Raw genomic sequence first — 15,283 nt, 5'->3', positions numbered from 1 at the left:
GTAAAAAAAAACAAATTTCCCTCTGGTTCTTTTGCCAATTATCTGGAATCTGTGTCCTCTGGTTACTGACCCTTCTGCCACTGGAAACAGTTTCTTCCTTATTTACTCTATCAAAACCCCTCATGGAGTGTTTCAAATAAGCAACATTTTCTTTGTTTATGGAATGTGAAGGGGACAACTCTTGTAAACTTAAAAGCAAAATCTCACCACTTGTGTGATACATTTTTCAAACACAGTTCATGGAGATCCTTAAACCAGGGATAATGGGGCCATCAGATCGGAGCAAAAAAGGAACCCAATAGTTTACCGTGACATCTTATAATGATTTAAGCTGTTTAGCTCGATGTCTACCAATTACACCCAAGGCTTATCTGTCCTTCAGGCACACTCTGCTCCAGCCAACACCAGCCTGCCTTCCCTCCCCGTAAACGTAATCAGACACCGTTTCTGCCAAAATGGCATTCCTCCTCAAAACCATGATCAGCGAAAAAATTAAAAATCTGGGAGGAGGAGGAGGAGGAGGAGGAGGAGAAGAGGAGAAGACGACGGAGGAAGGAGACGGAAAGCCGACCCCAAAAAGCACGGGAATGACCAGGGAAGAGTTTGAGGAATACCAACGGCAGCTGATAGAGGAAAAGTGAGTGCGACAACAGAGAGTAACGGGATTGAAAGGGAAAGTGCACGGCGGTGGGAACGCGAAGGGCAGTTTTAACGATAAACACAAGTCAGGATTAATTTATTTAAAAAGTGAATATGTGTACACAAAACGAAGTAGTATCAAAAATGAACACCGTGTACGTTTTGGTGAAATTCAAAACTTTGCGTTAATTCATAAACGCTCCCGCACTCTGAGGCGCAGTCAGCACACATTGTCATTAAATATTCATAACACGAGAAATGTTGTATGGAACTACAGCACACAGTGCTGTCTGAATCACTCCTTCGATTGTGTTAACTGGAAAGAAAGTTGTTTGCTTCGGGTTCGATTAGAATTTACACATAGTGGCTTCGAAAATGAACTCTCCAAAAGCAGAATTTATCAGTTGGAACTGAGAAACCATTCCATTGTAGATAACACAGCCTGAACTCGGTACATCATCATCATAGGCAGTCCCTGGGAATCGAGGAAGACTTGCTTCCACTCTAAAAATGGGTCCTTAGGTGGCTGAACAGTCCAATACAAGAACCACAGTCACTGTCACAGGTGGGACAGATAGTCGTTGAGGGAAGGGTGGGTGGGACAGGTTTGCCGCATACTCTGGGTACACAACAGTACTTACTGAGCTTTAATAGGCATTTTGGCCCATGCCCTTGTCAAGAACTCACCTTTTCATGTCTTAGCGCATCCGTCCCAAGGAGTGAAATAAGACAAAGTGGTAAATGCACCGACCGGTGTGGTGCCGAACCATTCAGACCAGGGTGGTCTCAGGTTCGACCCCCCGATCTGTGCTCAGCGAGCAGATCTCAGCCAAGGCTACGATTCACCTCGGTGCTCCTGGACTAGGGAGGGGGAGAGAATCAGCCAGGGTTCCCGCTTCTGCTCACTGTCCATTGACCCCTGCTGGAAAGTTCACTTCTGTGGACGTCAGGCGAGACAGGAGCAGCTTCGGCCGTGATGCCTCCCAGGGTGGAATAGCCCAGCCACTCAATACTCGGTCACTTGGGTGAGGTACGCGAGGGCAATTGGCACCTTGTGACCCATACGTCAACAAGTGTGAGAGCCTTCGAGGCGGGGGCGGGGAGGAGAGAATACTGGAGCAGGAGGAGAAATCATTCAAGGTCATTAATTGCTAAAAATGCCCATTTTTGTTAGTTCTAGCATTATATTCATTTTCTTATTAGCAATTATACTACCAAATGTAAAATCTTAAATTAGGCCCTGTATTTGTTTTTACATTTATTTCCAAGTAACCCCAGTCTGTATTTCAGCTTTATATTGAAAGCATAAACCATTTATTCTTTGTTTTTCCCCCTCTCTCGAATCTCTCTAATTTATCGATATTACTATGATCAGTGATCCTCCAAACCTCCTTCTATTATTCCTTCCAAGCACCATATACCTCGTCAGTACAGTCTTCCTCCTCACTGTGTCTCCTACTCGAACTCATTATTTCCCAGGGCCTTGAAACTCCTCAGCTCCCTGCCCCGCCCCCCCCCCCCCCACCTCACTTCCCTTCCTCCGATAGTTTGCAGGCTTTTATGCCTCATCTTCCCTCCTCCCCTTTGCACCCTGTGTGTGTCCTTCACCCGGGCTTGCTCAATATAAAGAAGACCATTTCTTGGCAGCTGTCACCAAACCCTGACAGCCCTGTTCACCTGAACAGGTGCACAATTACAGTGACTAAGCCTTTGTATATTTGAATGACCTGAAGTGACTGGCTGCTGTGAGGGGACACACTGCATTTGGGCCTTGACGTAGTTTATGTCAGCTCATGCTGGCTCTCCCTCGTTTTCAGTTAATGGACATCTGTGCTTACACTCGAGGGATAATTCTGCCTTGGGCAGACTATTTAACTAGGGGAGGTGCCGCAGCCAAACCCAACCTTCTCCTCACTCAACATCCGCACACAGGCACCTGCCATCAGCAGTCACTGGATAGTTGTGGGTTCAAGTCGCACTCCAGAGACCTGAGCACAAAAACTAGGCTGACACTTCAGTGCAGTACTGAGGGAGTGCTGTATTATAGGATGCATTTTCTTTTGCGTGCGCGGTCTCTTTAAGGGGCTGCATGGCCCATTCAAACTTCCCCACGAGGGTCCTTCCATTGAGAAACCGGCAAGCGGCCTGCGTGGAAACTTACAGCTGCACAGCACAACAGGAACATTGGTATCTGGTGCCGCCTTTCGGATGAGACATTAGACATCTCAGGTGGACGTAAAAGATCCCATGGCACGATTTCGAAGAAGAGCAGAGGAGTTATCCCTGGTGTCCTGACCAATATTTATCCCTCAACCAACATCACTGAAACAGATTATCTGATCATTAGCACATTGCTGTTTGTGGGAGCTTGCTGTGCACAAATTGGCTGCCAGTTTCCCACATTACAAAAGTGACTACACTCCAAAAGCACTTCATTGGCGGTGAGGCGCTTCGGGACGACCTGAGGTCACAAAAAGCAGTGGGCTTTTCCATTCACACAGTCAGTGCCATTCTATACCAACAAGATAGTGATCGGGAGAGGGAATCCTGAACATTACCCTTACCGCTTGTAATGCCTGCTCCACCATCGCAGCTGAGACCAGTCAACTCTACACGGAGCAGAAATCAATCCTGGGGCCTTCCTGGTCTGTGTGGGCGAGGCTCATAGAATGGTACAGCGCAAAAGAAGCTATTTGGCCCGTTGAATGTGCACTGGCTCTTTCGAAGAGCAATCTAATTACTCCCACTCCCGCGCTCTTTCCCCATATTCTTGAATTTTTTCTCTTTCAAGTATTTATCCAATCTCCTTTTGAAGGCTGCTATTGACTCTCAATTCACCATCCTATCACGCAGTGCATTCCAGATTCTAACCACTCGCTGCGTAAAAACGTTTTTCCTCATGTCGCTTCTGGTTCTTTTGCCAATCACCTTAAATCTGTGTCCTCTGGTTATCGACCCTTCGGGCATTGGAAACAGTGTCTCTTTATTTACTCTAACAAATCTCCTCTTCGCCTTCTCTGCTCTAAAGAGAGCAACCCCAACTTCTCCAGTCTCTCCACGTAACCTCATCCCTGGAATCATTCTAGTATCTGTTCAAAGTTTGTCCTTTATCCTCTTGCTTTGTCAGCTTGCACATCCTGGCTCCAGTTTGTTCTCCATCAGCCAATGGGGTAGAGGCAGAGGTAAAAGGAAGCAACCAAGATATTTGTCTTGGGTTGTGGACGAGGGGGCAGGACCACAGCAAAACTGGGGCCTGACTGTTCCTATACCTTTACTGGAATGTGAGGCAACTGCGATGGAGGCAAGACTGGCAAATCATTCCCGTAATGCAAAGCAGTGCAGGTGACATCTGCAAAGCATGCACTCTGCATTGTGGGGAAATTATCCTGGGTTAATGCTGTCTGAGGCGTGTCATGCTGACCATTCCTTAGCTCAAACACTGATAGAGCCTATCTTGGCAAATTCACATTTCCATGGCCGATGCTGAGTACTGCTGGACAGGAAGCAGTGGGGCCTATCCTGGTCTGATGTGCCTGGGCCCTGGTGTAGAAACATAGAAACATAGAAAATAGGTGCAGGAGTAGGCCATTCGAGCCTGCACCGCCATTCAATGAGTTCATGGCTGAACATGCAACCTCAGTACCCCATTCCTGCTTTCTCGCCATACCCCTTGATCCCCCTAGTAGTAAAGACCATATCTAACTCCTTTTTGAATATATTTAGTGAATTAGCCTCAACAACTTTCTGTGGTAGAGAATTCCACAGGTTCACCACTCTCTGGGTGAAGAAGTTTCTCCTCATCTCAGTCCAAAATGGCTTACCCCTTATCCTTAGACTGTGACCCCTGGTTCTGGACTTTCCCAACATTGGGAACATTCTTTCTGCATCTAACCTGTCTAAACCCGTCAGAATTTTAAACATTTCAATGAGATCCCCTCTCATTCTTCTGAACTCCAGTGAATACAAGCCCAGTTGATCCAGTCTTTCTTGATATCTCAGTCCCGCCATCCCGGGAATCAGTCTGGTGAACCTTCGCTGCACTCCCTCCCTGCCCATGTACTCAAATCCCCTCGCTATGAAGGCCAACATGCCATTTGCTTTCTTAACCGCCTGCTGTACCTGCATGCCAACCTTCAATGACTGATGTACCATGACACCTAGGTCTCGTTGCATCTCCCCTTTTCCTAATCTGTCACCATTCAGATAATAGTCTGTCTCTCTGTTTTTACCACCAAAGTGGATAACCTCACATTTATCCACATTATACTTCATCTGCCATGCATTTGCCCACTCACCTAACCTATCCAAGTTACTCTGCAGCCTCATAGCATCCTCCTTGCAGCTCACACTGCCACCCAACTTAGTGTCATCTGCAAATGTGGAGATACTACATTTAATCCCCTCGTCCAAATCATTAATGTACAATGTAAACAGCTGGGGCCCCAGCACAGAACCTTGCGGTACCCCACTAGTCACTGCCTGCCATTCTGAAAAGTACCCATTTACTCCTACTCTTTGCTTCCTGTCTGACAACCAGTTCTCAATCCATGTCAGCACACTACCCCCAATCCCATGTGCTTTAAATTTGCACATTAATCTCTTGTGTGGGACCTCGTCGAAAGCCTTCTGTGTGAGTGTGAGCAGTACACTTTTTATTCACACATTCAGTGCCATTCTACAGTAGCTACGCCTTAGTCTGGTTCATAACGTGGAGGACACTGCAGCTCCGAGGTGCTCCCCTCATGGCAGGGACCAAGAACAGCTGAAATTGGTCCAAAGAAGGGCCAGACAAGGGCTCAGTCCATCATTGGTGAAACGTCAGCTATGGTGTTTTCACTAAATGCCTAGAGGGTCTCGATCCCAGTCAGGGTCTCTCATCGCAGTGGTACCGAATGTTGAGACACGGGTTTACGCCTGTGATTTCCCCCCCACCCCCGCCAACACTGAGTGTCTGATCCAGGCATGCTGCTGTGGGCAGTTGCCAATTGGAGGCTGAGTGCTTCTCCACAAGGAGAGGGGGAGAAAACTGAATCTGTAGGCCCTACAATTTAATAGGGTCCTTTCGCTTTCTCAAGAGATGCTGGGATAGTTGTACCTGCTGATCCCAACCCACACTCAAGCAGGCTGTGAATTGAGACCAAGAGCTTCATAGCGCAGCATCTGCCAAGCTCTACAGGTGAAAGAAGCGAGACTGAAATGGTCCTTTTCTGAGTACCACTGGGAATGACACCATCTGTACTAAGGGACACATTATTCAGCAGCTAGCCAGCAATATTGTGAAGATTCATTACTATATTCCATATTGTTCATTTCTTAAATGTAAAGTTCTCGACATTAAAATGTTATTCCGGTAACGGCCTTGATATCTCAGTGGTAAAATGCACCCCCCAGTGTGGTACTGAGCCACATAGACCAGGAGGGGCCCAGTTTGATCGCCATCATTTGCTGTGGTAGCTCTCAGTCAGGGTGCAAGGTAGCAACAGGGATGTTACAGTTGGGCTGAGTGGCTCAGGTAGGGAAGAATCAGGCAGGGCGCCTACTCCTGATGGTGAGGTAGTGGCCTGAGCTTGTAGCTGCATGTGTGTAAACATTAGATAAACGGCAGGATTAGGCTTGGCTGTGATAACACCTGCGGTCGAACAGCCTGCCGCCACTCATTGTCCAGGCAGCGAGGAATGGACGAGGTACCAGACAGGAGCCGGCATCTGTGGGACTCTTGCCCCTTCAAGCGTCGGTGCCTTTGAGCGAGGAGGGGAGAAAGTTATTGGGAAAAACAGAATGAAGATGTCAGGCTGGGGTATTAGGGCTGTCATTAGATGATTAGGTAAATGAGTGAGCAGTTCCTTCAGTTGGGTGCACAACTTGGGAAAATCCCAATAATTTACATCCCCACCTACTGCTGTCTCTCCCTAGTTCAACATGATGCCATAGTGGTGGGAGGACTGAATAGCAGGAGGTGCAGTGTTACCTTTAAAAGTAATGAATGCTGGCGATTATAAGTGTTACCATTTATAATATAACACAATATAATATCATATAATATAACGTAAAATAATACAAAGGCCTTGAAATTCCGTTCTACCTCTTCCTGCGGCGAAACAACCTAAAAAAAGCAAAAAGATACGCACTTACCTGCTGCTGCTGCAACTGTCCGAACTTCCGAGCCTGAGGCCCAGAGGTGACTGCGCGCGCAGCGCATGCACGTGGGGACGTGCGCAGGCCGGGATCTAGTGTCAGCAGCCAATCAGGTACAGTATAGTTTCTCATTCATAGCAATAGGAGTTCCGTAAGTATGGAACTCCTATTGCTATGAATGAGAAACCGCACCTCCCCCCCACCACTTAAAAACCAATAAAAAATAGAAATTAAAGTATACAATTAACATGCATTTAAATTAAAGTTGTTATATAAAAAAAAGTTCTCCGATTTAAAAAAATGTTTTATTAACACTTAAAATAAACTTACTGTAGTGGGGAGGGTTTTTAAACAAAAAAGTGCTTTTATAACTTTATTTTTTATTTGTATGTGTATTTTTAACCACTTGCGCCTATAAAAGTAGGCTATACGCCTGTTTTTTCAGGCGCAGGATTTTAAAGGACATTTGCAGATATTCGTAAATATCGGAAATCTTACCCTGCAAGTGTCCTCGCTCCCGAGATGTGGCCATCTGTCAAGACCAAAAACTTGACAGATCGGAAATGTTGATTTCCAGCGCATGTGCATTGCACGCTGCAAACCGGCTTTTCCGATGCCTTCCCGGGTCCGTCAGAACTTCTTACGAACCTGGGACATCGGAATTTCAAGGCCATTATAATATAGTATGACATAACATAATATAATATAACATAACATAACAAAATATAATATAATATAAAATAAGATAATTTAACAAAGCATAATTTAATATAACATAACAGAATAGAACATAATGTTACAGTACATAATATAATGCAACATAACTTAATATAACATAACTCCGCTGTATAAAGTTCGAGCCATTTCAATGAGAGAAACTGTTACTAATTCCTGTGTAGGATTCACCCACAACTTCAGTCAATTTTTTTGTTGAAAGAGTGCAACCTATATTGGAGGAAATACGGTAATTATAGTGCCAACAAACTGAGCTAAGTAACCTTCTCTTTTACGAAGCTAGGTAACTAGTGCAATCCAGGATTTGAGGCTAAACTTTGACAGCAGCGGCTTAGGGCGAAAGAGCTTTAGCAGGATTTACCTATGACATGGAGCGAGGAACCAGCCTCTGCACGAGCAGACAGAGAGAGAGACAACAGATAAAGCACAGCCCTTCACACAGACGAACCTTCAGTGTCAACAGGTAGTGCTGTGGTGCAGGGGTATCCAATCTTTTGCCTTTGTGGGCCACATAGGTGCATCCTGTGAAGCCACTGGGGTCACAAAGAAATTTTAAAGGCAATAATTTGCATATCTCAAGTGACTGATACTAACAAATCTGATTAAAATTTATCCACGTAAGGTGTCCGCCTTGGCTCAGTGGCAGCTCTCACCTGAGTGAGGGGTTCATGTGTTCCTCATTCTCCAGAGACTTAAGCACATAATCTCGGCTGCCACCTCAGTGAAGAGGTGCTGCACCCTCAGAGATGCCATTTTTCAGATGAGTTATTTAAGCTCTCAGGTGGGCCAAATGGCACAATTCAAAGAAGAGTAGGGGAGTGAAAACAGAAGATGCTGGAAATCTCAGCCAGTGGGGAGAGAAAAACAGAGTTAACGTTTCTGGTCGATGACCCTTCATCAGAATTGATGAATGTTCGGGTAGGGGAGTTCTGTCCAATACTGAAACCCACTAACATTATAGGCACTGATTAGATGGTTATCGATCTCACTTCTGTTTGTGGGATCTCGCTGTGCACTCATTTGCTGCAGACTCCCGCTGCCCGGATAGGCTTGCGGTCCTGGATCATGGTCATTCCGCTCCACTCTACAACGGGGACAACAAATGGAGCCAGGAGTGGATGAAGACCTCCCGCCACCTGATGGCGCTGAAGTAGGAGAGCACCACTGCCAACCCGCAGCTGGAACTCTTGGGCAGCAGCTACAGTTGCACTAATCCTGCACCCTGCTCCCCTCACCTCTAGCCCGCACACCCACCCCACAATAACAATCCTGGACAACATCTCCCAGCCCTCCTGGCCTGCAGTAAAGTACTTGTGACCACAGGCCAACATTGATATCCATGACCCCTGACATTGCCAGGTCAGCGGCTCCGACCGACAAACTCTGCCGCCAAATGAATAATTCCAAACCCTGTTGCACTTTAATGGTGTACACAAATGTCACGAAACAAAATGATCATCCAGGTGTTAGTCTATTGTGCCTGCCTTTGCTACCCAACTGCTTCAACGAGCAGCCCCCTTTATTGCCCTCAGGATGGGAGGTAGAAGGTTACTGATGCTCAGCTTAGGGCCCTTGAGATGCTTGAAGTTGGCAACTTCTGGGAGCTCAGGCCTGTAAGTCCAGCTGCAGACTTCAACCTCGGCTGCTGCGGGCATTCTGACCCAACTGCCTTTCTGGGACCTTTCAAATGAGATGTTAAACCGAGGCCCCGTCTGCCCTCAGGTGGATGTAAAATATCCCACGGCACTATTCAAAGAGCAGGGGAGTTATCCCCGGTGACCTGGCCAATATTTATCCCTCAATCAACATAACAAAAACAGATTATATGGTCATTATCTCATTGCCATTTGTGGGAGCTTGCTGTGTGCACATTAGCTGCTGCGTTTCCCACATTACAACAGTGACTACACTCTAAAAGTACTTCATTGGCTGTAAGTCGCTTTGGGATGTCCTAAGGTCATGAAAGGCACTATATGAATGCAGGTGCTTTCCTTTACCAGGGCGGGCATTGGTTGATGGAGTGGCAAGGGAGCACATGTGCTGCCATCCTGAGAGGGGGCAGCATGTGCCACTCCCATTGTGCTGCTGCCAGCTCTGTGGGGCTCCACACAGCGCTCCCACTGATCCGTGGGAGAGCAGACTGCAGGCAAACTGATCCCCCAGCCTGTCCAAAGTATGAGATGGTGGGGCCCAGGGCCAGCATGGTGCCCTACCTGTTCCGTTGTGTGTGTGTGTGTGTGTGTGTGTGTGTGTGTGTGTGGTCCCTGGGGGATCTCTACAGCTAACAGCAGAGGGGCCAAGACTGATCCCTGGGATCTCAATAATTAACAGTTGTCGCCAATATATAATCCTATTTCCCAGTTAATTAGCAATCTAGCTTGCAACATCAGGATAGAAATTGGATCTCACTGTGCCCATTTTATGGGTGTGAAACGAGCACAACGAGGGACAACTTCGAGGACCAAAGACCAATATTAAGTCTGACCATTTTTCAGGTATCCCTGGAGGCCACCTAATACAGGCGTTCGGCCCTTCAGATATGTAAATGAGGAGCCCAACCCTGTTTTAAGCCCTCTCCACGGCATTGCAGAGTGCAGCAAGACCAGGCCTGCACCGCTCCGGATTCTTCAGCTTCCGCTGTAGCCTGAGCAGCAGCAGCCGCCACCAGCAATGGGTCAGTTTGTTTAAAGAAATGTTTCTTAAATGTTGCTGTGGAGCCAGGAGGAGCAGGAGTGTTCCACAATATCCCGATCACCTGCCTCCCTCCAGGTTGTGGCTTCAAGTCCCACTCCAGTGCCTTGAGCACAAAAATCTAGGCTGACACTCCCAGTGCAGTGCTGAGGGAGTGCTGCACTGTCACAGGTGCCGTCTTTCGGATGAGACGTTAAACCAAGGTCCCGTCTGCCCCTCTCAGGTGGATGTAAAAGATCCCATGGCACTATTTCGAAGAAGAGCAGAGGAGTTATTTCTGTTTTTATTTCAGATTGCAGCATCCACAGTATTTTGCTTTCCTGTGAGAAGTTACCCCGGTGTCCCGGCCAATATTTATCCCTCAAACAAAAACCAGATTATCTGATCATTATCACATTGCTATTTGTGGGAGCTTGTTATGCGCAAATTGGCTTCTGCGTTTCCCATATTACAACAGTGACTACACTCCAAAAGTACTTCATTGGCTGTAAAGTGCTTTGAGACATCCGGTGGTCGTGAAAGGCGCTATATAAATGCAAGTCTTTCTTTCTTTATTACTGCTCTACCGCCCAGCACTATTCAATATAATTTGTGATACTCTGAATTCATCACCACAGTTTTTCTCCCCATCTCATCATTCACATTAGAAAGGACTATAGTTGAATGTCAGTTTCCTACTCACTGAAGGCATTGCCACCTGCTGGGTACAGTTCCACAGGCACCACCACTCTCTTGTACCTCAGCCAAGTGGACATTTTTCAGATGTGAACTGAGCCACACTCAGTACTACTCATGTTATGTCTGTAATGCACTTATGAATGACTCCACGAGGCAATGTGTTGTACTCAAACTGTAGTACCTTGGTCCTTTATTCGTAACTCCAGAGTGAAACACAAGCATGGTGGGCAGCCTTTTATACTGGGCCCTGCACACCTACGCAGGTGACCCTCAGGTCTCCCACCGCAGTGTCCTCTGGTGGACAGCCCCTGCCACAGGGGCAGGAAACTCCAGTCTCCACCAGTTGCACCCTCTAGTGATGCCAGCATAGTATATACACAGTGTAAACCTTATTGATAGTACATCAGGTAACAAGTCTCCATCTTATGCAACTATACAGTGACTACACAGAGTGTATATCTATAGTCTGCATAGATAACAACTCAGTAGGCCATTCGTGTTGTCAATCCGTTCCACATAGCGCACTTTACCCTCTCAGGGGTGCTGTGGCCAATTGTAGCATCCCAATTGGGAGCAGGAGTAGGCCATTCAGCCCCTCGAGCCTGTTCTGCCATTCAATGAGATCATGGCTGATCTGAACTGCAGAGAAAAAAGACCTCTTAAATCAGCAGCAACTCTGTTAACTTATAAGAAGCAACTAAGCAAGTTCCTGAGGTGAAAGGGCAAAGACTAACCCACTGCACCACCCACACACATATTTGTGACAATATGCAAAATCGGACCCTCTCGGAATCTTTTTCATTGGTTTTATTTAATCCGCAAATTGAATTCAAAGTCAGGGCAGGGAAGGAAGAACCAAATCAAGCCTTGGATTCTGTGCTTTGAAATATCATTTCTTTCCCATTACAGAATTGAACGAGACAACCAATTCACCCAGAAAAAAGCAGAAAGGGCAACAGTTCGATTGCACATGAGGGGGAAATACCGACTATCACAGGTAATGTACAGGAAATTAACCCAGTGTCACACGTAATGTACAGGAAATATATCAATTGCCACAGCCTCAGGTACAGTACAGGAAATATGCTGTCACAGGTATAGCTCAGGAAATGTACTGACTGTCACAGGCATAGTACAGGCAATAAGCCAATTATCACAGGCATAGTACAGGAAAAGTACCAATTGAAACAGGTACGGTGCAGGCAAGCATCACCTGTAATAGATGCAGTACTGACAATGTACCGACTGTCTCAGGCACAGTACAGGGACATTTACCGACTGTCTCAGGCATAGTACAGGGACATTTACCGACTGTCTCAGGCACAGTACAGGGACATTTACCGACTGTCTCAGGCATAGTACAGGGACATGTACCGACTGTCTCAGGCATAGTACAGGGACATTTACTGACTGTCTCAGGCACAGTACAGGGACATTTACCGACTGTCTCAGGCATAGTACAGGGACATGTACCGACTGTCTCAGGCACAGTACAGGGACATGTACCGACTGTCTCAGGCACAGTACAGGGACATTTACCGACTGTCTCAGGCACAGTACAGGGACATGTACCGACTGTCTCAGGCATAGTACAGGGACATTTACCGACTGTCTCAGGCACAGTACAGGGACATTTACCGACTGTCTCAGGCACAGTACAGGGACATTTACCGACTGTCTCAGGCATAGTACAGGGACATGTACCGACTGTCTCAGGCACAGTACAGGGACATTTACCGACTGTCTCAGGCACAGTACAGGGACATGTACCGACTGTCTCAGGCACAGTACAGGGACATGTACCGACTGTCTCAGGCACAGTACAGGGACATGTACCGACTGTTGAGGAAGTTGGGAAGCGGGAGAAACTCTTGCTCCCTTGCTGGCTCAGTGAGTAAATGCAGTGCCCATTGTGGCAAGGAGCCATCTGGGCCAGTAGGTAGAAGCTCTGATACCGGTCTGTGCGGAGTTAGACAGGACAGCAGTAGGGCTGCTACAATTGGCCTCAGTGCTCCTTGGCTAGGGCCAGGAGAAACCAGCCAGCCTTCCTGCTGATGATCACTATCGAGTTCATCCTGCTGGAGAGCAGAGTTGTGTGTGTTAGGGGAGGACAGGACAGGGCTCAGCTCTGATGCTTTCCACAGACCAACAAGCTGCCGACACTCACCGCCTGCACGGAGGTGAAGATTGACCACTTGGGGGAGGGTGGCCAGTTGCTCAGGAACCTGTATCGCAGTCGGTGTCAGGAGAGGAGTGGAGACAATTGGGAAAAAAAATACATTGACCAGCAGGAAGGTTTTTATCTCAAGTCCCCCACATCAGGAGTCCATACCAGGAATACAGGCACATGCTTAGCTCATGGGCACATGACTTGCCATCCATTAATCTTCCGATCTTCAATGAGTCGGGGAGGAGGGTTGGGGTGCAGGGAGGGAGGTCATGGACTAACAAAGCTTTTTGTTCTCTTCCTGTGCTATTCAGAATGAGAAGGACGAGAGTCAGATCCAGCTGGCAGGGGGCGACGTGGATTTGCCCGAGGATTTGGCGAAGATGGTGCAAGCGGACGAAGAGGAGGAAGAAGTCAATGATTCATTTCTGGGGACCATTCAAAACATGGACTTTGACACCATCAAGATCAAGGCCCAGGAGACGCTCACGGAGATAAAACAGACAGCCGAGGAGAAATGTTCTGTGATGTGACTTTGGTTAAATCAGTGACGTTCAGCTGGAGGAGATTTGCCAATGGTTATTGGTGTTGCAAGGCCAATTCTCAAGGTATTGGAACCAATAGGGAAACAGGTTAACATTGTGTGGTGCCCTCTCTGCACGTTTTAGTTGCTTATCCTCCAGAATTCTGTGCTGTATGTTTGGGGAGAGATCTCCGGGCCAAGCTGCCTCTCACCTCCCTGGACGTAGAGAAGTAGAGTGGGCCCAAATGGGAAGGCATCAGGGAAGCAGAGACTCTGCCTGTGTGCATTGCTTATTAGTTTGGTTTGGAGACCCTTCAGCATAGTGATGGGTTTTTGTGTGTATCGCATGCTCACATGACCAAAGCAAAACTCTTCATTTATCCCCTCAAACTGCCCTAAACTCCAATGTTAGACGGCTCGAAGCACTCTCTCTCTACACATCCCAAGTTAGGAAGGGCCGGCTCTAGAAATGTACAGGGTGTTTCTTCACAGTTCCTTGGATGCAGTGTGAACATTTCTCACACCCACCGTTGCACACAAACGGAATCCCAGCGACAACACTGAAGATGGTTGGTTAGCACATTTTTTACTGGAAGGCTGGATGTAAGAACATTTTCCAGTACCTCACCCAAGTGACCATTCTTCCTGTAGCAGCCTGTACAGTGATTGTCGACCATGGTGGGGGGCAACACAGCCGAGCCTGATTCTGGTCCCTGCCAATCTTCACACGCTTTCCGACGGTGCAGTGGGAGGGGGGGGTTTAGGAACGGGCACCCTGGCTGAGTTTTTACTCCTCTTTAACCCATGGATGCTGCAGTTAATTGCTGCCTCTGACAACACAGACACAAGGTGGAACCTACTCACTTGTTTGGTTCAGTCCTTCAGCAGATGGTGCTTTGACCACATAGAATCATAGAATGTTCCAGCACGGAAGGAGGCCGTTCGGCCCATTCTGCAAGAGCGCTTCAGCTAGTCCCACTCCTCCTCCCTTGCCCGTAGCTCTGAAATTTCTTTTCTTTCAGGTACTTATCCAATTTCCTTTTGAAAACCTCCACTCTGCAACCTCACAGTGTCACGTCTCCTGGTCTAACTCCTTCTTTCACAGGACCTCAAAACAGTGGAATGCCTCACACCCCCAGTCTCCCCCCCAGTCTTCCCCCCAGTCTCCCCCCCACCCCGTCTCCTCTCAGTCTTCCTCCAGTCTCCCCCCAGTCTTCCCCCCCCCCCCCCCAGCCTCCCCTTCCTTCTACAATTCACAGCGTTTTAAACACCTAGCTCCGTGTCACCTAACCACTGCTTCCTGATTTACCACACCATAGCAACTCTGGCCATGTCCTGCAATGTGGCCAGATCAGCCATGATCTTGTTGAATGGCGGAGCAGGCTCGAGGGGCTAGATGGCCTACTCCTGTTCCTAATTCTTATGTTCTTATGTTCTTATTAATGTGGGCCTTTGCCTGGGTTAAAAGCTCTGGGATTGTGAGCCTGTCCTTCTCCGTCTCATTGAAACAATACAGCAAGACACAATAAAAAAGGATTCAAAATGAGAAAAGAGCAGTTTTGTTTTGAAGAGGAAATCTTGTGTTCTGTTACTCATGCCTTTTTACTAAACTATTAGGCCCTCAGTACATGAATCCAATTTACTGGTTCTTTTGCCATTAATAAAACACCAAATCCTAGGCCTCCAAAAGAGGAAAGAAGCACAGAGATCTTCTC

At 47.3% G+C, this 15,283-nt stretch overlaps 1 protein-coding gene across 1 annotated transcript; it reads left to right on the top strand.

Moving 5' to 3' along the window:
• Nucleotides 1-455: 455 nt before the first annotated feature.
• On the top strand, nucleotides 456-13,578 carry LOC139229211 (complexin-4-like). The gene is made up of 3 exons (XM_070860871.1): nucleotides 456-637; nucleotides 11,788-11,875; nucleotides 13,360-13,578. The coding sequence occupies exons 1-3, from the start codon at nucleotides 456-458 to the stop codon at nucleotides 13,576-13,578; spliced, it is 489 nt and encodes a 162-aa protein (XP_070716972.1).
• Nucleotides 13,579-15,283: the final 1,705 nt, after the last annotated feature.

Source organism: Pristiophorus japonicus, chromosome 18 (assembly GCF_044704955.1).
Source record: "Pristiophorus japonicus isolate sPriJap1 chromosome 18, sPriJap1.hap1, whole genome shotgun sequence".
In the NCBI taxonomy this organism is placed as follows: Eukaryota; Metazoa; Chordata; class Chondrichthyes; family Pristiophoridae; genus Pristiophorus; species Pristiophorus japonicus.
This window is presented reverse-complemented; position numbering and strand designations above follow the sequence as displayed.

Bases quoted from the DNA above. Each gene is read 5' to 3' on its own strand.
- LOC139229211 (XM_070860871.1), top strand. From the start codon at position 456: ATGGCATTCCTCCTCAAAACCATGATCAGCGAAAAAATTAAAAATCTG. The intron at 638-11,787 runs GTGAGTGCGACA...TTCCCATTACAG, and splicing joins CGGCAGCTGATAGAGGAAAA to AATTGAACGAGACAACCAAT. The intron at 11,876-13,359 runs GTAATGTACAGG...TGTGCTATTCAG, and splicing joins GGAAATACCGACTATCACAG to AATGAGAAGGACGAGAGTCA.